The sequence below is a fragment of the Daucus carota genome, chromosome 4 (genome assembly GCF_001625215.2).
Source record: "Daucus carota subsp. sativus chromosome 4, DH1 v3.0, whole genome shotgun sequence".
NCBI classification, from domain to species: Eukaryota; Viridiplantae; Streptophyta; class Magnoliopsida; order Apiales; family Apiaceae; genus Daucus; species Daucus carota.
The window spans coordinates 3,884,189-3,909,446 of NC_030384.2; the positions used below are offsets into that span (position 1 = coordinate 3,884,189).

General features: G+C 36.8%; 2 protein-coding genes across 2 annotated transcripts; one reads left to right on the forward strand and one right to left on the reverse strand.

The window, feature by feature from the left end:
* Positions 1–845: 845 nt before the first annotated feature.
* Positions 846–7,953, forward strand: LOC108203400 (uncharacterized). The gene is made up of 2 exons (XM_064091952.1): positions 846–2,037; positions 7,663–7,953. The coding sequence occupies exons 1-2, from the start codon at positions 846–848 to the stop codon at positions 7,674–7,676; spliced, it is 1,206 nt and encodes a 401-aa protein (XP_063948022.1). The 3' UTR covers positions 7,677–7,953.
* Positions 7,954–13,829: 5,876 nt separating this feature from the next.
* LOC135152117 (uncharacterized) lies at positions 13,830–15,071 on the reverse strand. The gene has a single exon (XM_064091953.1). It carries the CDS (start codon positions 15,069–15,071, stop codon positions 13,830–13,832), a length of 1,242 nt encoding a protein of 413 aa, XP_063948023.1.
* Between the last annotated feature and the right edge of the window lie 10,187 nt (positions 15,072–25,258).

Consider the following 25,258-nt stretch of genomic DNA (forward strand, 5'->3'; position numbering starts at 1 on the left):
TCTTTGAAGTTGTATTATAGTGTCAGTATGGTTGTAGTGGAAAACTCATGTAGTAAGGAACCTATGGTGTTGTTCGTTTGCAGTAACAGTTTAAACCTTTCGCAGACTTAAACCTGGCAAGATCTTTGGTCAGGGGTGTAATGGTATATATTTATTATGTTAATCTATTCAGCTGTCATTAGTTTATTTTATTGTTTAGTTTATTCTTTTTAGTGACACCGAATCTGCACCCCGGATTCTGGGCTGTCACAGTTGGTATCAGAGCTACAGGTTTAAGTCACTGTGTTAGGTTAGGTTAGGTAGAGAGTCTACCCTTATTAGTGATATTTGGACTAGGTGATTGAGTCAGCAACTCATGTTGAGTTAAAAGTTAAGATTACAGAATGTAGTTTTAATAAATATTTGGTTAGGATATAGTGTTATAGTTTAGAGTCATTGTTTAGTTCTGAACTACGTGCTTGAGTTAGGACATAATATAGACTGTTGCAGAAAGGTCCAGGACTATTAGAACTATCCACATTGATACAACCAGGGGCAGCATGTATCAAAGTCTTGTGTATTGGTTAGCGCATGATAGGCTCGATAAGATCTTAATTATTGCTAAGGATTGTACTAGTATGTTATCCGTATTATGATATGTTGCTATTTGTTGAGAAATTGTGGTTACTTGATCTGTAGTTGGCATATTGTGAAGATCTATTTTGGATGACATTTTATGAATTTTTGGACTAGCAAACAATGTGTGATAGTGAATTTGCACTTTTCAGAGGACTACATATTTATATATTTTATCTCAAAAATAAATGAAGCAAATTGCTAAAACAGATTGTTTGTGGTAACAGAAAATGTCATCTGAAAGATCACCACCGAGCAATCCTGGAAATCAGGGTACTTCAAACCAACCAACTATGGATCAGATACTACAGTTGCTACAGCAACAAGCGACAAATATGGTTCAGCAACAACAACAATATATGCAGCAAAATCAACAGCCGCATCAAAATCGTCAAGTAGAGGCACCGATGTCGACGTTTAAGTCATTTCAAGCAATTAAGCCCCCAGACTTTGATGGATCAAAAGGACCTATTGAAGCAAGGTCTTGGTTGAAGGAAATTGAGAAAGCTTTCAAATTAGCAAAAGTAAGTGAGGATCAGAAGACTGATTATGCTAGTTACTTTCTGAAAAACGAAGCTAATTATTGGTGGGAATCGGTAAGAGCTCTAGAAGGAGATGATGTGATCTTGTGGGATAGGTTTGTTGAACTGTTCTTAGAGCAATATTTTCCGGAGCATGTACAAAGCCAACTAGAGTTGGACTTCTTGGAGTTAAAACAAGGAGATAAGAGTGTAGCGGAGTATGAGAAGAGGTTTATGGAGTTGCCAAGGTTTGTCACAGCCTACGTGGATAATGATTTGAAGAAAGCTAAAAGATTCCAACAAGGGCTGAGATCGGATATTAGAATTAGTGTGGCAGCTTTAAGATTGAAGACTTATGCTGATGTGGTTCAAACAGCAATGGTGATAGAAAGAGAGCACAATTTAGATAAAAAGGAGCAAGAGAGTAAGAAAAGGAAGGTGGAAGCAATTGAAGGAAGTCAAGGCCAAGGAAGTTCTCAACAAGGATTCCAGAAGAGGCAGAATTTCCAACAAAATAGGAATCAAGGATTTAAGAACCCGGGGCAGAATGTTAATAGGCAGTTTAATAGGCCCCCGAATCAGAATCAGCAAGGTGTAGTGAAACCTCCAACACCAGACTGCAAGAATTGTGGGAAGAAGCACTCAGGAATATGTGGAAAATTGAACATAGTATGTTTTAAATGTAATAAGAGGGGTCATTACGCTAATGAGTGTAGAAGTCAAGGGGCAATGAGGTGTGACAATTGTGGAAAAACTGGGCATTATACCTATAATTGCAAGAACCCGGCACTAGCAAGCGCAATGGTACGTGTGCAAGGATCAACATCAGGGAAGAGGCCTAATGCTAGGACTTTTAACATGACAAAGAAGACTTCGTCTAAGGATACAGATGTGGTAGCAGGTACGCTTTCTGTTAATTCCGTAGCTGCTAAAGTTTTAATGGACTTAGGAGCATCGAAATCTTTTATATCCGTGGAGTTAGTTGATAAATTAAATTGTAAGATAAATGATTTAGAGGAGGCGTTGATAATCGAAGTTGCAAATCGTGATAGAATACCAGTTAATCAAGTCTGCCCTCAATGTAAGATTGAGGTATCAGGAAATTGTTTCATGGCTGATTTAATACCCTTTAGGTTAGGAGAGTTTGATGTCATACTAGGAATGGACTGGTTATCTCAATATACAGCTAAGATAGATTGTAAGGGTAAGAAGGTAGTATTGTTCACTCCAGAGGGAAGTAAGGTAATTTTTAAAGGACAAAGGCAAGAAAAGAAGTTTTTAACGGTCATGCAAGCGAAGAAACTATTGAGACAAGGATGTGAGGCGTATTTGGCTCATGTAGTAGACACTAAGAAGAAGGCACCTAATCTGGAGGAGGTTCCGGTAGTAAATGAGTTTCCTGAAGTGTTTCCAGATGAGTTGCCAGGATTACCACCAGCTCGCGAGATAGAATTTTCTATTGAGTTAGTGCCAGGAGCTGAGCCAGTATCGAAAGCCCCGTATCGAATGGCTCCGGTGGAAATGAAGGAGTTAGCGAAGCAGTTACAAGAATTATTGGATAAGGGAGTGATTAGACCAAGTGTTTCACCTTGGGGAGCTCCAGTGTTGTTCGTTAAGAAAAAGGATGGGAGTATGAGATTATGTATAGATTATCGAGAGTTGAACAAGTTAACTATTAAGAATAAGTACCCATTGCCAAGGATCGATGATTTATTCGATCAACTTAAAGGAGCAGTTTGTTTCTCGAAGATTGACCTAAGGTCTGGTTACCACCAGTTGAAGATTAAACCTGAAGATATTCCGAAGACTGCATTCAGAACCAGATACGGGCACTATGAGTTTTTGGTGATGTCGTTTGGTTTGACTAACGCGCCAGCAGCATTTATGGATTTAATGAAGCGAGTGTTTAAGGAGTATTTGGATAAATTTGTGATTGTGTTTATTGACGATATTTTGATATATTCGAAGTCAAAGGAAGAACACGGAGAACATTTAAGGATTACTTTGCAAAGGCTAAAGGAGAAGCAATTGTACGCTAAGTTTTCAAAATGTGAATTTTGGCTGGAAGAGGTTCAATTTTTGGGTCACGTAGTTGGTAAGGAAGGTATTAAGGTGGATCCAGCAAAGATTGAAGCTGTGATGAATTGGGAACAACCAAAGACACCGACTGAAGTAAGAAGTTTCCTAGGATTAGCAGGATATTATAGGAGGTTTGTAAAAGATTTTGCGAAGATTGCAACCCCATTAACCAAGTTAACTAGGAAGACTGAGAAATTTGTTTGGAGGGATGAATGCGAAAGGAGTTTTCAGGAATTGAAAGAAAGATTAGTAACTGCTCCAGTGCTAGCATTGCCGGATGAAAAAGGAAATTTTGTGATTTATAGTGATGCTTCTTTGAAGGGTTTAGGTTGTGTATTAATGCAGCATGATAGAGTTATTGCCTACGCGTCTAGACAACTGAAACCACACGAGCAAAAGTATCCGACCCATGATCTAGAATTAGCAGCAATTGTATTTGCATTGAAACTATGGAGACATTACTTGTATGGAGAAAAGTGTGAGATTTTTACGGATCACAAGAGCTTGAAGTACATATTTACTCAAAAGGAGCTAAATATGAGGCAACGGAGATGGTTGGAATTAATTAAAGATTATGATTGTTCTATTAATTATCATCCTGGAAAGGCGAATGTAGTTGCAGATGCGCTAAGTAGGAAGGAAAGATTAAATATGATTGACATTGCGAAGGAATTGTCTGAGGAATTGGAAAAATTGGAGATTGAAGTATGTGTACCAGGAGTAGTTCAAGAAAGATTATATGAGATTACTTTTCAGCCAGAGTTACTGGAAAGAATCAAAAGAGGTCAAGAGGAGGTAATGAATCAAGATGGTCAATTAACAAAAGAAGAGATTTGTACTGAAAAAGGTAATGACGGGGTGTATAGATTTTCTTCACGGATATGGATTCCTAACGTGACTGAGTTGAAAAATGAGATCTTACGAGAAGCTCATAGTTCGAGATTTTCTATCCACCCAGGGAGTACCAAGATGTACCAGGATTTAAAGAGAAATTTTTGGTGGCCAGGGATGAAAAGTGAAATAGCTGATTGGGTGAGTAAGTGTCATACTTGTCAAAGAGTGAAAGCGGAGCATCAAAGACCAAGTGGATTACTACAACCCCTAGAGATTCCAAAGTGGAAGTGGGAGGATATTGCTATGGATTTTGTAGTTGGATTACCAAGGACCAAAACAAACCACGATGCCATATGGATTATTATTGATAGATTAACGAAGTCGGCGCATTTTCTCCCAATTAATGAAAAGTACCCGTTAAATAAGTTGGTTAAGTTGTATTTGGATGAAATCGTAGCTAGACATGGAGTTCCAGTTTCGATTGTATCCGACAGAGACCCGAGGTTTAACTCCGGATTTTGGACCAAATTTCAAGAATGTTTAGGAACACAGTTAAAGATGAGCACTGCGTACTACCCTCAGACGGATGGACAAAGTGAGAGGACAATTCAAACAATAGAAGATATGCTTAGGGTGTGTGCATTGGATTTCAAAGGAAATTGGGATGATCATTTACCATTCATTGAGTTTTCTTATAACAATAGCTATCATGTCAGTATTGGAATGCCACCTTATGAAGCTTTGTATGGAAGAAAGTGTCGATCTCCAGTTTGTTGGGAAGAAGTAGGAGAACGGAAGATATTAGGGTCAGAATTGGTGCAACAAACCAAGGATGTGATTCAACTTATTCAAAAGAGATTGGTGACTGCTCAGGATAGACAAAGAAAATATGCCGATTTGCATCGAAAAGATATGGAATTTGAAGTTGGAAGTTTAGTTTTGTTAAAAGTATCACCATGGAAAGGACTGATCCGATTTGGCCAAAAGGGAAAGCTTAGTCCACGTTTTATAGGTCTTTATGAAGTTCTGGAGAAAGTAGGGAACATTGCTTACGAAATAGCGCTACCTCCCCACAGGCAGCATATCCACAACGTCTTCCATGTATCAATGCTGAAGAAGTACATTCCAGATTCTAATCAAGTCATAGAATATGAGCAAGTAGAAATTCAGCCAGATCTCTCATATGTAGAGCAACCGATAGAGATCCTAGATAGAAAAGAGAAAGTTCTTAGAAATAGATCTGTACCTATTGTCAAAGTGTTATGGAGGAATCCTAGAGTAGAGGAAACTACTTGGGAACTAGAAAGTGATATGTTAGCCAAATATCCTCACTTATTTGCTTAGACTAGATTCTGAGGACAGAATCTTCTTAAGGGGGGGAGGCTATAACGACTGTGAATTTTATTTATAACTTAAATACAAAAAAACCCATATTATATATAAATTACGTATTATGTGGTTAAGTGCTGATTTAATATTTGCTCTTGTGTGCACTATTAATTGTTGTATCGAGTTAGTGTTTTAAAAATGATTTATTTACTTTTCAAATTTCGACGAATAAGAAATATCTCAAATTTGAATTTATAAGAAATACGAAACCATTCTTAAAAATCATTTTTATCGTTTCATAATTAAAATAATTATTCCTAGGAATTTACAAAATTGTCGAGATATTATTTTGATAAAAATCTGATTTTAAAATATTTTCCAAGTCCTGTTAACTTCTAAATCGCTTATAAATTTCAATAATGCTCTATAAATCCTGAGACTCTTATTTTATTCGTTTTATAATATTCCGGGATTTATAAAAATATTTCAATAATTTTTCGAAGATATTTTATTACAAGTTTTCGAAGATATTTCTATCCCTTTTCTTTCTTCCTTTCTTATTTTCTCTCCTCTGTCCGCCGCAACGTCGTGTTCCGGCCAGCCTCCGTTCAGCGTTTTTCCGTCCTTGCCGTACTGTTCCGCCGAGTTCCAGCCACCGAGCCCAGACGCCGATACTCTACTTCCGGCGAATAGAACAACCCTTGCTTGCTTCTATTTCGGTATACACCTGTTTCACTTTATTCAAATTAGTTGGGTCATGTGTATATAAGTGTGAGATGTCAAAGTTGAAGGTGGATTTTATTGTGATTAGTTCAGATAATTTTGTGTTTAATTAAAGACTGACTGGTTTGTTAATTTTATGATTAGTGTTAGTATATAATTTTGGGGTTGTATTTATTTAAATTGGGTGTTAAATATTGGATTGTTGTGTATGAAGATTAGTGATAATTATATGAGTATTGAGAAAGTAAAATTTTGATTATATATCTATGTATGCCTCGACTTTTCGGGTATATGTGTTTATATTATTAAAATTTATATTTTTATAAGGTCATAATTGATTATTAACTTTCCTTGCCTAGTTGTTCCTGTAAGTCTTATTAAACGTATTTTGTGTATAGTAAATTAGCAATCCTGCTAAAAGTTTTCTTATGTGTTTACTGCAAGTCAAGGCAGATTTTCTTATGTGTTATGTGTTTACTGCAAGTCAAGGCAGATTTTCTTATGTGTTATGTGTTTACTGCAAGTCAAGGCAGCTCTTTTCATGTATTAAGCAATATTAGTGGCTATTCTTGGTATTGAAAACAGGTGGATAGTCCTATAAACAGAGGAGGTGCTGCCGAAATTTCATTAGAAATTATATGCATTTAGACTATTTAAAAGTGTTTAATAAATAATAAGTAGAGACAATAATACTGGTATACATGTCTACGTGATACGTGATCACCAGTAATCTTTAATAATTATAAAAGTATTACTTGGTTGACTAAATGCTATGTGTTTAGCTGAAATTTATGTTATATAAACGAAGGGTAGTGATTAAGTACTATTGAGGATATGAGTTTTGATTCAAATAGTTAAGACCCAGTCTTCCATCCTGTAGGTTCCGGTCAGAGAGCCTGACAGTGTAGTGCAGTCTTATCTTTAGCATTCTATCATCAAGGCAAGTATTTGTACCCTACTCCTCTAGTACCTATAGATACTAAAACCTTCTTTATATCATGATTCAAATTATTTGCAATTACTCTCTTGTGAAGCATATCTAGTACTTTCAAACTTTTTGGTTGAACGAATAACACTTTTGGTATCGACTCTACACTATGATATGCATAAAGAAATTGTTTTATCAAAATGTTATTTTGGTTCTTGAATTACATGATGGACCTGCAGATTGTTCTAAAAATTAAACTATTGGGTTGTTTTTGCGTAAGAGGCTCGAGCACCGGCCCAGCGTGAAAGGTGGCTCCTTAAGCCCGGATTACCGGAATTCGTAATATTTGTCAACCTTGCTGAATAAGCTTGGTTTATGGACTATAGCATGACTGATCATCTGTTATAGCCAGGTGTCGAATGATTTTTAAAGCCCAATAAAATTGTGAATAGTTTAAAGAGAAGTTATCCTGCCTTCAAGAGATATTTGCTTATACATTCATTTCTGCAGTTTTAAATATTTTCACTTCTTTATTATGGCATTGCTGTACAACAAATATAAATTTCATTCTGTTATACATGCTGAGCATTTCTTTGGCTCATACTTGTTTATTTTCAAACTAACCCCTTTCAGATGCCAAGGATTAGAGCAGCCGCTTATAAAGTTTCCCAGAGTTATCTTTTGTGCTAGGAAAATCGCAGGATGATGCTAGGAGTCTTGGACTAAGTGTGGATTAGTTAGTACGACTTGTTTCTTTGAAGTTGTATTATAATGTCAGTATGGTTGTAGTGGAAAACTCATGTAGTAAGGAACCTATGTCGTTGTTCGTTTGCAGTAACAGTTTAAACCTTTCGCAGACTTAGACCTGGCAAGATCTTTGGTCAGGGGTGTAATGGTATATATTTATTATGTTAATCTATTCAGCTGTCATTAGTTTATTTTATTGTTTAGTTTATTCTTTTTAGTGACACCGAATCTGCACCCCGGATTCTGGGCTGTCACATAATTTGTCTTTGGAATTACAAAATTTGCAGCCATTTTCAATTTAAATAAATTAAAAATGAATGAAAATTTTGTTTGATCAGCAACGAGACAAATTGGTCACAATAGTACGAAAATAACAATTTAAACACGAGCCGAGAAGCCCTAATTTTTATAATTTCGATAGTCGATGAAATTAAAGAGAGTTGTTCCTTTCGAAATTCTAAGTATAATGGGATCGGAATCGCAAATTTCTAACAACAAAATCACATAGAAATCAAGCCCGGAAGGTGAAGAGTCTTGAAAAACCCCCAACGAAAAACGATAACAGATCGTTAAGTATTTTATATGAAAAGAACGAGCTTAGCGAGGATAATCCAAAAATACAATCCGGTTTAAAAAAGGGCAAGATTTCGAGGTGATTTTGGAGAAAAGTCGAGTGGCAGTTCTTGAGAGTTTTGGAACAATGGCGATGAAGGTATGTTAAAAACGAACAGTGTATATATGGTTTGCATGCGTTTAAATTGGAACGGACCAAAATGCCCTTGTAACAAGGAGGCAAAAGACGTATCAATGGCCTTGGCGCAAGTAACAAGCACAAATAACTGATATATAATATCAGTGAACGCAAGGAAAAAGGAACGAGGAGAAAAAACATTAAAAAAAATTAAAAAAAAATGTTACCTGGCGCAAGGAGACAAAAGGAGTAGCGCAAGGTAAGGTCTTGATGAATTTGTTTTAAAGAAGAAAGTTTGTGTGGCGCAACTTAGAAGCCTCGTCGTATTTTAATTTAAAAAATATTTTCTTAGCGCCAGTTGGGATAACTAGGCGCAAGGAACATAGTTAATAAATTAAAAATAAAACAGGATAAGATTGATAAACTAAGTTGGCACCAGGAACATTCTCACAATCAATTTAAGTTGAAAACTTAAACGAAATTGTGCTTCGGTTAAAACAAAAACAAATTCATAGTTAGTAATTTAAATCAAATTAAACTATATTAACGATAGTCAATTAAAGTTAAATTTTACTATGCTACAAGTAGAAAGATCATAGTTATTATTTAAATTAAACTAAGCTAAATTGACATTAGCAAATTCAATTTAAATATACTATCTTGTAGTTGATTCCTCATCCACAAGATTTGAGCGCAGCAACTTCTAGCAGCTATGTATTCAACTTCAGCTGTTGACGTAGATACGGAGTGTTGCTTCTTGTTGTACCATGACACCAACCTCCGTCCAAGAAACTGACAGCTTCCTGAAGTACTTTTCCTATCAATCTTACATCCTCCAAAGTCAGAGTCTGTATAGCCAATCAGATTAAAACCTGTATCTTTAGGGTACCATATTCCTAAATTGGGGGTTCCCTTAAGATACCTAAAGATACGCTTAACAGCTATAAGATGAGACTCTTTAGGATCAGCCTGGAATCGAGCACATAAACAAGTTTTGAACATGATATCTGGCCTATTAGCAGTTAAGTACAAGAGAGAGCCAATCATACCTTGATACTTCGTGATGTCAACTGACTTACCAGATTTGTCCTGATCAAGTTTGACAGCAGTTGGCATAGGGGTTTTGGCAGGAGATGCTTCTTCCATTCCATATTTCTTCAGAAGATCCTTGATGTATTCTGATTGACAAATAAAAATACCGTCAGGCTTCTGAAGGACTTGAAGTCCTAGGAAGAAGGACAATTCTCCCATCATGCTCATCTCGTACTTGCTCTGCATAAGCTTAGCAAATCTCTCGCACAAAAGATCATTAGTAGAGCCAAATATAATGTCATCGACAAATACTTGTACAAGAATTATATCATCCTTATGCTTTTTATGGAAAAGAGTTTTATCGATGATACCTCTGGTGAAACCATTTTCAAGTAGGAACTTGGAAAGAGTGTCATACCATGTTCGAGGGGCTTGCTTCAAGCCATAGAGTGCTTTGAAGAGAAAGTACACAAAGTCCTCAAATTCTTTGTCTTCAAACCCATAGGGTTGTTCAACATAGACTTCCTCTTCTAGATCACCATTCAGGAATGCACTTTTCACATCCATCTGATATACTTTGAAGTTGGAGAGTATAGCAAATGCTAAGAACATTCTGATTGCTTCAAGCCTAGCAACTAGAGCATAGGTTTCATCATAGTCGATTCCTTCTTCTTGCGAATAACCCTTTGCTACCAGTCTTGCCTTATTCCTCGTAACAATACCATCTTCATCCAGCTTGTTTCTAAAAACCCATCTGGTGCCAATTATAGATTTTCCTTTAGGTCTTGGCACCAGCTTCCAAACTTTCTGCCTTTCAAATTAATTGAGTTCTTCCTGCATAGCAGAAACCCAATCTGGATCATTTAGAGCCTCTTCAACTTTCTTTGGTTCTGTCTGAGACAAGAATCCAGCAAAGTTGCACTCATTTTGAGTTGCTCGTCTAGTCTACACTCCTTTGTCTGGATCACCAATGATTTGTTCAATGGGATGGTCTCTACTCCATACCCTTTGTCTTGGCAGATTCAATCTTGATGATTCACCGTAATCATAGTTGTGTTGAGTGTGATGACTAGTAGATCCACTAATGTGACTTGCTCCCCCTGAACTGATGCTAATCCTATTTGATGATCCTCCACTTTGACCACTGTGATCATGATGATCATTTGTATTGTTACCAATACTTCCTCCAGATGGTTCAGGATCAGCAGTTCCTTCATTTGCATTAGGTTCTCTAGTATCAGCTTCAGGTTCATCTTCTCCTATTAGATGTCATCTAAATTCTCAAATTCTAGAGAATCAGATTCATTTTCCTTTTGATGACTTGGGAGCTTGGTAGCATCAAACCTTACATTGATGCTTTCAATCATCTTGTTGTCCTTGATCAGATAAACCCTGTAGGCCTTTGACTCTAAAGAATAACCCATAAAAATGCCTTCTTCAGCTTTAGCATCAAACTTACCCAGATGCTCTTCTTTTAGAACATAGCATTTTGCACCAAACACATGAAAGTAACTCAGTGATGATTTTCTGTTGGCCATTACTTCATAAGGAGTCTTATCCAAGTCTTTGTTAATCAGGGTACGATTTTGAGTGTAGCAAGCAGTATTCACAGCTTCAGCCCAGAAATAGATTGGAAGTCTTGATTGACTAATCATTGTCCTTGCTGCTTCAATCAAGGTCCTGTTCTTCCTTTCTACGACACCATTTTGTTGTGGAGTCCTTGGTGCTAAATACTGACGAGAAATACCCTTATCAGTACAGAATTCATTAAGAACAGCATTACGAAATTCTGTTCCATTATCTGATCTGATAGCCCTTACTGGCAAATTTGCTTCCTTTTCAATCTTCTTGATATGATCAATGATGACTTGTGCTGCTTCATCCTTTGTATGTAAGAATAATACCCATGTGTATCTTGAGTAGTCATTGTTAGGCCGAATTAACTCACTATATGAATCAATTATAGTGAACACAATCAATACTCAAGCAAGAGATTCAACAAAGTAAACTCTTATTCACAAAACTCAGTAGGTTACAAATACTCTCTTAGTGATTTATATCTTATCACTAAGAGCTGCTGGGTTACAAGAATAATGTTCTCGATGTTCTAACTCCTTTAGAGTAAACCCTAATCTGTGTTTATATACACAGTTACATGATATCTACTGATTGATTCATAATTATCTGCTTCCTAAAATAATCTAATCAGTAGCTATCCTTTTGCTGTCCTGATCTGCACAATCTCCCTTGATCTTTATCTTCCTTATTTAGCCAGATCTGCTCCTGAAAATCAGCCGCCTGCAAACTCTGATCATCGATAAACTCTGATCCAGCTAGCAGTCGTTAAACTCTGATTTCCAACTAAACTCTGATATTTGCTTCTGCACACTAAACAAGTTAGATACATGTGACATCATCAAATATGTAACAATCTCCCCAAACTTGTACATTAGACAGAATGAACAAGTTATATATATATATATATATATATATGTACTGATGATGTCAAAAACTGTCAAAACTATCAAGGTCAAATGCATAAGATAATCAATTTACAGGAATTAATTACAACTTACAGAACCAGCAGAACTATCTATCAAATCAACCTATATCCATAGCTTTCTCTGACAAACTGGTTGATCAGATTTTCTTCCTTCAGCTTTAAGGTCTGTATCATCTGGGCTTTAACATTTCTGAGTTCTTCAGTTTCATCCCCAGTCTGATAGATAGTTGCTCTCAAGGCATTCACCTTGCTTCTTTCCATTGCCTCTCCCAGCTGAATCACCCTTGGTCTGTCTGCCTCATTGTTATAACCCAAGATTCTGGTGTTTGCAATAGTCTCCATCACAGAGTTATTCTTCTCCATACATATTTCAGAACCTTCATCTTGAGCTATTTTTGGAATGTATTCTTCATCAGACTTTACCCCATAAAATCTTCTTTTCTCATTAGTAGTCCTTTTCATCAGATCAGACCATCTCTGAGTAGCTTCATTCTTGATTTCCAGCATATAATGAAAGTGTTCAAGCTCTCTCAGAGATTTCAGCAATAGATCAGCTTCTGAGACTCTGTAAACTCTGCCAGACTCCAGAAATATGGCAATCTTCTCTTTATCTCCTGTGCCATCATGTGTATCCATGAGAATCTGCACTGATTCTACTTTGTCTAAGTCCTTTTGAGTGACAGCTTCCCCCACTTTCTCAGTCAGAGGATAAGGATCTCTGAAGGTGGTTGCTGAACTTGTTTGTATCTTCTCCTTTCTGTGACCTAGACCAGTAGTATCATAAGCTTCCTTTCCTCTGGTTCCATGAGTTCTGATCCTGGTGAGCATTGGGCTTTCCTTGTACAGACTTGTACCAAGGCTTCCAAAGAGACTCTTCTTTTTCTGATCTTGAGTTTTCTCAGAGTTTATCTTCAGCCAAGAGACTTTAGCATCTTCAGTCTTAGTCTTTTCTTCTGTTACTGGAGCTTTAACTTGAGCATTGTCAGAGGTTATAGTTATATCAGAGATTGATCCACTTCACCCTTTCTTCTTCTGGTCAATCCAGCTTCTTCTTCTTCAATTTGATCAGATACATCAGTGATTATATTTGCATTCTTGCTTAGCTTTATCATCCTCTGAGAAGGATTCTCTGATGCTATCTTGACAATTGACTTCTTGATCACAGGAGGAACTCCATCAACAGGTTTCTTCCCTTTGTCTTTTGAATCAGTCTCAGGTTGAGTTTGAGACCTGGTTCTTGGTCTGTTGATGTCAGTGTAGTTCACCTCACTAATTACTATCCCTTTTTGCTTTGGATTCTTCTGTTTCTGTGAGGGATCAGTAATTTGTTTTTGCTCATCAGACTTTGTCCTGCTGATCTTCCTCTTCTCAGCCACTAGTCTTTCTTCCTCAAGTCTGATGGCTTCTATGTCCACTCCTGGATTTTCTTTTTCAAATATTTTCCTTGCTACAACTTCATCAATAGCTTGCAAAGAAGGAGATTTGTAGAATAGGGTAGTTTCTCTGCCTTTGAACTTCAGAGTTTGGCAGAACTTCTGAGATTCAGGATCTCCAGCTTCAATCAGCTTATCTGATTCAGGAATCAGATCTTCTTTCTTCTTCTTCTCAACCTCAGAGTTCACAACTGCAAGTTCTTTAGATATATCATCAGAAATTCTGACTGCTTCACTTATGCTCTGAACTTGAGACATAACAGTCAACTCCATAGACTTGTGTTTTTGTTGAGAATCCCTGGGTCTATCAGAGTTTGCTTCCTTATTACTCCTTTCCTTCTCTTTGATTTGTAGCAGCTTTAGCTGCTTGTCAGCAATCTCCCTATTACCTTCTTCATCTCCATCTGGCTTTTTTTTTTGTCATTTGCTGGTCAGATTTGCATTTGTCTTTAGATATCTTCTCCCCCTTTTTGACATCAGCAGAGGTAAGAACTTGAACCAGCTGAGCTATAGAGGAGCTAAAATCAGCCAGAGTATGCTGCATTGATGTTTGGGTGGCCTCAATGGAGGCCAGTCTGTCTTCCACAGATGGAGGTGGAGCTCTGAACATCCTCTTGAAATATGACATTGGACAGACTTTTCTCTGTGCAGAAATGGGATGTTGGATTGGAGATGCAAGAACTGGAGTAGGAGTAGAGTCTCTGACTGGTGATAGTGCCTGTACTGGAGAATCAATTTTGACTGGAGTTAATTCTCTGACTGGATCAGAGATTGGAGAAGCAGAAGCTTGAATTGGAACAGAGGTGACCTCTGTTGCATCATCATCATCATCATCCTCATTTACAAATATACTCAGAGTATGAGATGCCAGAGCTTCTGTAGCTGCATCAGACGTTGCAGCTATAGGAACCTCCTGAACAGGAGCTGCAACATTAGCCTCAGTTTGAATCAGAGAGTCTTGAATCATTTGCAGTACAACCTCTATATGTGCATCTTCTGATTGGCTTGGAATATCAGGAGTTTTATCTGACACATGGGTATCCGCTGCATTGATGTCTTCATGTTGAATCAGAGATTCCTGATTCAACTTTAACACTTCATCTGATTTGGCCACTGCTGGTTGATCATTACATGCAGATATTGATTCTGACATTTGAATGTCAGCTGCCATTGTATCAAGTGGAACTGCAGAGATAGGTTCAATCAGGACTGGCTCTGCACTTGAAGGTTGATCAGAGAATGGGATCAAGGCCTGTATGGGATCCTCTGACTGAGGTGGCTCAACAGTCAGGTCAGTTATATTAGTGGGCTTGATCTTCTTCCTTTGTTTCTTAGCTGGTGGAGGAGGTGGAGGTGCTTCATCAGAGTCAGAGTCTAATATATTCTGCAAGAATCTTCTTTTTCTTGGAGGAGGAGATGGTTTACTTGGAGACTTTGAAGATCTGAGAACCCTTTTTGGTGAAGTTGTTTCAACTGGCCCTTTTTGGGAAGGACCAGAGTTTAAGGTTTGAGCAGATTTTATAACTGGCCCTTGCTGAGAAGGACCAGAGGTTGGATGAGCATCTGGTTGAGCAGATGAAGAGGGAGGATGTGGTATATTCTCATCAGAGAATAATGGTCCATACTTATCTGGCATAGCTACCCTTAACTTATCCTGTACTGTTACAGGAATAGCAAACACTCATGCATTGGGTTTCTTGCTATCCTTTTTAATGAGATCAGTAAAGGCACGCTTAGTAATTTTAAATGGCAACTCATTTCCAGATTCAGGCATAGGAACATTAGGGAAGCAGTAAGAAAATATGAGCTGACAGAATCTAGCATAATAAATAACATTCATATTCTCTTGTCTCCTATCACCCATAAATCTTAAGATTGAAGTAGCAATATCAAATTTAAGATTGTGGATCAGAGAATACCCAATCTGTTGGCTGAAACTAGGAATGGCATCAAAGTTGCTGCATTTGTTGCCGAAGGCCCTGGTGATGCAGTCATAGAAGAAGCTCCACTCCTTGCATAGATGTGGACGCTTGAGTTCCCCCATCTTGTCTGTACTAGCTGAGTACCCAAGAAATATCATCATATCTCTCAGAGTTTGAGTGGGTACTGCGGAATCGAACTTATTGTGTTTAGGAAGATGAAGAGCCTTCCTGATTGTCGCTGGTGAGACAAAATATTCTTGAACCTCATAATCACAGGTCAAGGATGGAGAGCCATGGTCACCTCCATCATCATAGCGTGCCGTCCTCCAGAATGTGAGGACCTGTGAGGGAGAAATAGACTCTGGTTGAGTCAGAGCGTACATTAGCTCGCTGTGAGCCTAGAAAATCTTGAATCAGATGAAATTCCTTGGGAACTTCATCATTATCAAGGATGGCAGCATAATTGTTGGTGACAAAGTTCGCCCCATTGAACTCAAATGATGTTGTCGACATAATTTCTGAAAGAAAATGAGAGTTTGAGAGAGTGTATGTAAGGTGTTTGATGAAATGCGTAGGAGAAAATGAGAGTAAAGTGTGAGAGAGAGAGAGTAAAAAATCGTGTGTTAAAAAGTAAAAAAAACTTTTTAAAAACTGATATATATCTGTGTGTGCACGATTCACCGAGAGGAGACAGTAGTGGGACACGTGTCATGTGTCTAACGGTAACAAGAAAGATAGTGGGACGATAATTATTACTGGCGTGTGAATCTGCATGTTTGTGTAACAATTTCCGAGGAAACACAATTATTCACCGTGTTTTTCTCCACTCAGGAATTCAAATGGATTTTGTACCGTTTGACAATTAAATCTAATATTCACCTGACCAAAAATCATTTATTTTAAACTCCGACTTTGATCAGATGTTTGACCATTGACCAGAGTTTAATTAAATGGCAGACTATGAGACAAATCAGAGATTGTTCATAAAATCTCGTTACTGATGAGAGATAGACATTGAAAGTCTGAATAACAATTTTTCCTCAGAGTTTGCAAACGATTATTTAATCAAAAATCACTCGATGTCATAAAATTTGTTAATCACAAATGCGGAGTGAAAGGTGTGTGTTGACATGATTCCTCTATTGTCACAGAGATTGACAAATTTCTTAAGAAGCATTAGAAAGAATCAGATTAATAGAAAATGTTTTAACCACCTCATAAGCCGAGTTTCTCACAATATGGATCAGAGTATAAGTTTTCTTCTCTTTTGTAAGACATTTATCTTTTGAAAGGAAACTTCTCATGGTAAGTGAGTCATAACCTTCATCAGATTTTTATTTCTCAGTGTATTTCTCCAGTAATCAGAGAATGCGAAAGGTCTCCAAGAAAAATACGATTTTTCTGATGCATTTTGCTTAATACCAGCAGTGCACTTGGATCTTTCCGTTCACAGAATTTCTAAGATCTCAAAGGAGTACCTGAGATAACCTTTTCTTTCTTTTCTTTTGTTTTCTTTTCTTTTCTTTTCTAAAAAGAAACACATTTTTGTTGATCCATATTTGAGACTTATTCACTCTTAGCTCAAAAGGGGAGTAAAGCAAATTCCTCACTGAGTACATGTCTAATATTTAAGAAGTAAGGCAGTCTAGGTAACAGCTTTAAATCATGTTTTGTGTATCATAGATTTCCACATATGTAATATCACCAAAATCAGACTTTAGAGATGTTCATGACTGAATTCAAGTATTTGCAATATATTCTTCATAGGAATTTCTCTTGTCAGTGAAAATTCATGTCATCGGAGTTTGTCAGGTCAGAGTATAAATATCAGAGTTTGTCAAATCAGAGCATAATCATCAGAGTTCAGATCAGAGAATGACAGATGCAGATGTAGATCAAGTCTATAAAAGTGATTAATAACAGATAACTTATTATGAAATGTAACAGAGTTTAGAGAGGACCAGAGAGCATCCCTAATTCGTTTACAAGTCTTGTGAATGTTGCTTCAGCCAAAGGTTTGGTGAAGATATCTGCTAACTGCTGATCTGTTGGGACAAAGTGAAGTTCTACTGTCCCTTCCATCACATGTTCTCTGATGAAATGATATCTTATGCTGATATGCTTGGTCATGGAATGCTGTACTGGATTTCCTGTCATGGCAATAGCACTTTGGTTATCACAGTAAATAGGAATTTGAGTAAGGGATAACCCATAGTCCAACAGTTGATTTTTCATCTATAAAATTTGAGCACAGCAACTTCCTGCAGCAATATACTCTGCCTCCGCAGTAGATGTGGAAATTGATTTTTGTTTCTTACTGAACCAAGACACCAGTCTTCCTCCAAGAAATTGACAACTCCAACTTGTGCTTTTTCTGTCTATTTTGCACCCTGCAAAATCTGCATCAGAGTAACCAATCAGGGTAAAATCTGATTCTATGGGATACCATAGTCCCATCTCAACTGTACCCTTGAGATATTTGAAAATCCTTTTGACTGCTATCAGATGTGGTTCTCTTGGATCTGCTTGAAATTTTGCACAGAGACAGGTAGCAAACATGATATCAGGTCTACTAGCAGTTAGATATAGAAGTGTGTTGGAACAATCGGACCTTGGTCCTGCGTTTTATGATACTAATTAAAAGTTCGAACAGAATATTAACCTTAATCGCTACGGCGCAAGCGATTCAAATCCACGTCTTCACTGTATTCCTTGATTCTCCTTGGACGAAGTGTGGCCTTCGATCTCCCAAGGTGTGCCTCTCCTTAAAGCTCCGAAAACCAAAACCCTAGTTGTCTCCTTGAGAAAAACGTCTGCCTCTCTCAAACTCTAGGATCAATTCGTTTTTTGGTGTTTTTTTCAGCTTTAGGAGAACGAGAATATATATAGGCTACAGCAGGGATCATGGATCATTAGGTCAGGCCTTCTAATGACATTCCGGGCCAGGCCCAATGTCATTAAATATTAATTCTATCCACTAAAGAACTAAAATTTGCACTACCTTTCCTAATTCCGTAAATTAATTATTTAATTCGGCTCCCATATTAATTGCTTATAAATTCGCCATGTTTAAGATATCGCATGTCCATTAATTAAATTAATTTCTGACAATTAATTTAATCAATATCTTTTATCCTTGATCATCCACTCAACCTTATAATTATGCAAGAACAAATCTGCCTGCGGGACTAAAGCATAATTATCTTTATGAGCTTTCAAGAGGACATCATCACCTCGGACACGGTTTCCTTTTATAGTCAATATCCCACTCTGTATATAATGTCATTGCCCAATACATAAATTCGTAATTTAAAATAAATTACTTAATTTATGAGTCAAGGCATGTGCATTAAATACAAGTGTCAATCACTATATCCGGATTAAGAACTTAAGCATTAATAACATCATAGAATCTTAGTTCTTTATTGTCAGAATTAAGGAGACAATTATTCTACTATTTTGATCCCGTTCAATATACACAAAGTATATAAGTATTATTCAATAGTCAAGATAAACTATTTCCAAATAATACTTCAGCCGTTCCAGTGGTTTGTCTAACACCACCTCGACTGTGAACCCTTATTATATTATATAAGGAGTCTGACAATCTAATCTTCTGCTATCCCATTTGATACTAGATTGTCTACAATATATAATATACAGACAATGTGAAAACATGCATTCAAGATTCTCAAATAATTGTTATATACTTCAAATGAATATTTCAGTATAACCCTAACAAAGTGAGCCTATCATATCTCTGTAGTTGGTAATTTCTACTGGTGATCCAGTATCTTTATCTAACTTGGTGGCTGTTGCCATGGGAGTTGTAGCAGCTGAACTATCCTGCATACCAAATTTCTTTAGCAGGTTCCTGGTATACTTAGACTGATTAATTAATATACCCTCATCAGTCTGTTTCACTTGTAGTCCCAGAAAATAGCTCATCTCTCCCATCATGCTCATCTGATATCTAGACTGCATAAGCTTTGAGAATCTTTCACAGAGTTTAGGATTAGTAGATCCAAAAATGATATCATCTACATAAACTTGAACTAAAAGCAGGTCATTACCATGGTTGAGATAAAACAGAGTTTTGTCTATTGTACCTCTTTTGAAACCACTGTCCAAGAGGAATTGGGCCAGAGTTTCATACCATGCTCTTGGTGCTTGCTTTAGTCCATACAGTGCCTTATCCGGTCTGTAGACATGATCTGGAAATTTTGTGTCTACAAAGCCTGGAGGTTGTTCAACATATACTTCTTCCTCCAGCTCTCCATTTAGAAAGGCACTTTTCACATCCATTTGAAAAACCTTGAATTTCTTGTGTGCTGCATAGGCCAAGAAAATTCTGATTGCTTCTAATCTGGCAATTGGGGCAAAGGTCTCATCATAGTCAATTCCTTCTTGTTGAGAGTATCCCTTGGCTACCAGTCTGGCTTTATTTCTGGTGATTATACCATCACTGTCTGTTTTGTTTCTGAACACCCATTTGGTACCAACTATTGATCTGTTCTTTGGTCTTGGTACTAATTCCAGACTTTGTTTCTCTCAAATTCATTAAACTCCTCCTGCATTGATGTTACCCAATCAGCATCCTTTAAGGCTTCTTCCACTTTCTTTGGTTCTGTCTGAGATAAAAATGAGTGAAAGAGACATTCATTTGCTGTTGCAGTTCTGGTTTGCACTCCTGCATCTGGATCTCCAATTATTAGATCTGGTGTGTGAGACTTTGTCCATTTTCTTTCATGTGGCAGTTGATTTCTGGAATGTGATCCTCCCCCATAATCCATGCTGTTTCCAGTGTCATTCTGATTCTCTGATGCCTCTCCCCCATGATTCATGCTATCTTCATGAGCATTCTGAGTTTCTGATGCTCCCCCTGAAGATGTATTCTCAGGATCCTCTGATGTCGAATGATTAGAGTTTGATGAGTCAGTATCAGAGTTTGTGTTTTCTGCTGTGTCTCCAACATTTTCATCCAGATGTTCATTGTGAAAGTGCTCCCCCTCAACATGTGCTTGAGGTTGATAAGTTGGAGTGACATACTCTGCTATGATTTCAGAGTCAGAGTTTATTGAGTCAGAGAATGTATCTTCATCTTCAAATCTCAGTTGCTCATGATCATCAAAATCTTCCATTCCAGTTATTTTCTTATCATCAAAGGATACATGGATGGATTCCATGACTATCCTTGTTCTCATATTGTAAACTCTGAAGGCTTTTGTTGACAGAGGATAGCCAACAAAGATTCCTTCATCAGCTTTTAAATCAAATTTGGTCAACTGTCCAGGATGATTTTTCAGAACAAAACACTTACACCCAAATATGTGGAAGTATTTGAGATTTGGTTTCCTGCATTCTGTGTGAAGCAAGCAGTTTGCACAGCTTCAGCCCAGAAGTAGGTTGGCAACTTTGCTTCCTCCAACATGGTTCTAGCTGCTTCAATCAGAGTTCTATTCTTTCGTTCTACAACACCATTTTGCTGAGGTGTTCCAGGTGCTGAAAATTCTTGCTTAATTCCATTTGCTTTATAGAACTCTTCCATTTTAGAATTCTTGAACTCGGTGCCATTATCACTTCTGATGATCTTTACTGCATCTTTAGAAATTTTGTCCAGTTGTTTGACATGCTCAATTAAAAGAGAAGATGTCTCATCCTTGCTGTGTAGAAAATATACCCAAGTATATCTGGTAAATTCGTCAACAATGACCAGAGTATATCTTTTCTTTGCAATGGACATTATATTTACTGGTATAAAAAGATCAACATGAAGCAGATGATATGGCTCAAGAATTGAGGACTCAGTTTTACTTTTGAATGAAGATTTCCTCTGCTTTGCCTTCTGACAGGAGTCACAGAGTCCATCTGGAGTGAAAATTGATTTGGGAAGTCCTCTTACAAGATCTTTCTTCACTAACTCATTTATATTGTTGAAGTTCAGGTGAGAGAGTTTCTTGTGCCAGTTCCAGCTTTCTTCAATACTGGCTCTGCCAAATAGACAGATTGCAGAGCTTTCAGAGTTTAAAGAGAGCTTGGCTTCATAAATATTTCCATGTCTATATCCTTTCAGAACAACTTTCCCAGTGCTTTTGCTAATGACCTCACAGTGTTCTTCAGTGATTGAAGTTGAAAACAACTTGTAGCTTCATTTCAGACTCGTTTGAATTTGAAACCAACTTGAAGCTTCGTTTCAGACTTGTTTGAAGTTGAAAACAACTGGTAGCTTTATTTTCGGTTGTTTGAAGTCTGAAACAACTTTTAGTTTCAATTTTGACTCGTTTGAGTCCGGAAACAACTTGTAGCTTCATTATTGACTCGATTGAAGTAGATCTCAACTTGTAGCTTCATTTCCGACTCATTTGAAGTTGAAAACAACTTTAGTTTCATTTTCGATTTTTTGAAGTTGGAAATACCTTTTAGTTTCATTCTTCACTCGTTTGAGCCCGGAAACAACTCGTAGCTTCATTATTGACTCGATTAAAGTTGGAAACACCTTGTAGCTTCATTCCAGACTCGTTTGAATTTGGAAACAACTTGTAACTTCATTTTTGGTTGTTTGAAATTGAAATGAACTTGTAGTTTTATTCTTAATTCGTTTGAGCCTGGAAAAAACTTGTACCTTCATTATTGAGTCGATTGCAGTTGGAAACAACTTGTAGCTTCATTCCAAAGTCGTTTAAAGTTGAAAACAACTTGTAACTTCATTTTTGGTTGTTCAAAGTTGGAAGCAACTTTTAGTTTCATTCTTGACTCGTTTTAGTCTAGAAACAACTTGTAGCTTCATTATTGAGTCGATTGATGTTGGAAACAACATGTAGCTTCATTCCAGACTCATTTGAAGTTGGAAACAACTTTAGCTTGATTTCGGGTTATTTTAAATTGGAATGAAATTGAAGTTTCATTTTTGACTCGTTTGAGCTCGGAAACAACTTGTAGCTTAATTATTGAATCGATTGAAGTTGGAAACAACTTGTAGCTTCATTCACATTCGTTTGAAGTTGAAAACAACTTGTAACTCCATTTTTGGTTGCTAAAAGTTGGAAGTAACTTTTAGTTTCATTATTGACTCTTTGAGCCCGGAAACAACTTGTAGCTTCATTTAGCAGAAGAAAAACAACTTGTATCTTCATTATTTACTCGATTGAAGTTGAAAACAACTTGTAGCTTCATTCCCACTCGTTTGAAGTTGAAACCAACTTGTAACTCCATTTTTGGTTGTTCAAAGTTGGAAGCAACTTTTAGTTTCATTCTAGACTTGTTTGAGCCCGGAAACAACTTGTAGCTTCATTATTGACTCGATTGAAGTTGAAAACAACTTGTAGCTTCATTCCCACTCGTTTGAAGTTGAAACCAACTTGTAACTCCATTTTTGGTTGTTCAAAGTTGGAAGCAACTTTTAGTTTCATTCTTGACTCGTTTGAGCCAGGAAACAACTTGTAGATTCATTATTGACTCGATTGCAGTTGGAAACAACTTGTAGCTTCATTCCAGAGTCGTTTAAAGTTGAAAACAACTTGTAACTTCATTTTTGGTTGTTCAAATTTGGAAGCAACTTTTAAGTTCATTCTTGACTCGTTTGAGTCTGGAAACAACTTGTAGCTTCATTATTGAGTCTATTGATGTTGGAAACAACATGTAACTTCATTCTAGAGTCATTTGAAGTTGGAAACAACTTTAGCTTGATTTTTTGTTATTTGAAATTGGAATCAACTTGAAGTTTCATTTTTGACTTGTTTGAGCCCGGAGACAACTTGTAGCTTCATTATTGACTCGATTGATGTTGGAAACAACTTGTAGCTTCATTTCAGACTTGTATGAAGTTGAAAATAACTTGTAACTCCATTTTTGGTTGCTCAAAGTTGGAAGCAACTTTTAGTTTCATTATTTACTCTTTGAGCCCGGAAACAACTTGTCGCTTCATTTAGCAAAAAAAAACAACTTGTAGCTTCATTATTGACTCGATTGAAGTTGAAAACAACTTGTAGCTTCATTCCCACTCGTTTGAAGTTGAAACCAACTTGTAACTCCATTTTTGGTTGTTCAAAGTTGGAAGCAACTTTTAGTGTCATTCTTGACTCGTTTGAGCCTGGAAACAACTTGTAGCTTAATTATTGACTCGATTGAATTTGGAAACACCTTGTAGCTTCATTTTAGACTTGTTTGAAGTTGAAAACAACTTGTAGCTTCATTTTTTATTGTTCAAAGTTGAAAACAACTTTTAGTTTCATTCTTGACTCGTTTGAGTCCGGAAACAACTTGTAGCTTCATTATTGACTCGATTGAAGTTGAAAACAACTTGTAGCTTCATTCCCACTCGTTTGAAGTTGAAACCAACTTGTAAATCCATTTTTGGTTGTTCAAAGTTGGAAGCAACTTTTAGTTTCATTCTTGAGTCGTTTGAGTCCGGAAACAACTTGTAGCTTCATTATTGACTCGATTGAAGTTGGAAACAACTTGTAGCTTCTTTTCAGACTTGTTTGAAGTTGAAAATAACTTGTAGCTTCATTTTCGGTTCTTTGAGGTTGTAAACAACTTTTAGTTTCATTCTTGACTCGTTTGAGTCTGGAAACAACTTGTAGCTTCATTATTCACTCGATTGAAGTTGGAAACAACTTGTAGCTTCATTTCAGACTCGTTTGAATTTGAAAACAACTTGTAGCTTCGTTTCAGACTTGTTTGAAGTTGAAAACAACTGGTAGCTTTATTTTCGGTTGTTTGAAGTCTGAAACAACTTTTAGTTTCAATTTTGACTCGTTTGAGTCCGGAAACAACTTGTAGCTTCATTATTGACTCGATTGAAGTAGAAAACAACTTGTAGCTTCATTTCAGACTCATTTGAAGTTGAAAACAACTTTAGCTTCATTTTCGGTTTTTTGAAGTTGGAAATACCTTTTAGTTCCATTCTTCACTCGTTTGAGCCCGGAAACAACTTGTAGCTTCATTATTGACTCGATTGAAGTTGGAAACACCTTGTAGCTTCATTCCAGACTCGTTTGAATTTGGAAACAACTTGTAGCTTCATTTTTGGTTGTTTGAAATTGAAATGAACTTGTAGTTTTATTCTTAATTCGTTTGAGCCCGGAAAAAACTTGTACCTTCATTATTGAGTCGATTGCAGTTGGAAACAACTTGTAGCTTCATTCCAGAGTCGTTTAAAGTTGAAAACAACTTGTAACTTCATTTTTGGTTGTTCAAAGTTGGAAGCAACTTTCAGTTTCATTCTTGACTCGTTTTAGTCTAGATACAACTTGTAGCTTCATTATTGAGTCGATTGATGTTGGAAACAACATGTAGCTTCATTCTAGACTCATTTGAAGTTGGAAACAACTTTAGCTTGATTTCGGGTTATTTGAAATTGGAATGAAATTGAAGTTTCATTTTTGACTCGTTTGAGCTCGGAAACAACTTGTAGCTTAATTATTGAATCGATTGAAGTTGGAAACAACTTGTAGCTTCATTCACATTCGTTTGAAGTTGAAAACAACTTGTAACTCCAATTTTGGTTGCTCAAAGTTGGAAGCAACTTTTAGTTTCATTATTGACTCTTTGAGCCCGGAAACAACTTGTAGCTTCATTTAGCAAATAAAAAAACAACTTGTAGCTTCATTATTGACTCGATTGAAGTTGAAAACAACTTGTAGCTTCATCCCACTCGTTTGAAGTCGACACCAACTTGAAACTCCATTTTTGGTTGTTCAAAGTTGGAAGCAACTTTTAGTTTCATTCTTGACTCGTTTGAGCCTGGAAACAACTTGTAGCCTAATTATTGACTCGGTTGAATTTGGAAACACCTTGTAGCTTCATTTCAGACTTGTTTGAAGTTGAAAACAACTTGTACCTTCATTTTTTATTGTTCAAAGTTGGAAACAACTTTTAGTTTCATTCTTGACTCGTTTGA

What these genes read in the sequence shown, in the direction of transcription:
- LOC108203400 (XM_064091952.1), top strand. Translation starts at nt 846, where the DNA reads ATGTCATCTGAAAGATCACCACCGAGCAATCCTGGAAATCAGGGTACT.
- LOC135152117 (XM_064091953.1), bottom strand. Translation starts at nt 15,071, where the DNA reads ATGCCAGATAAGTATGGACCATTATTCTCTGATGAGAATATACCACAT.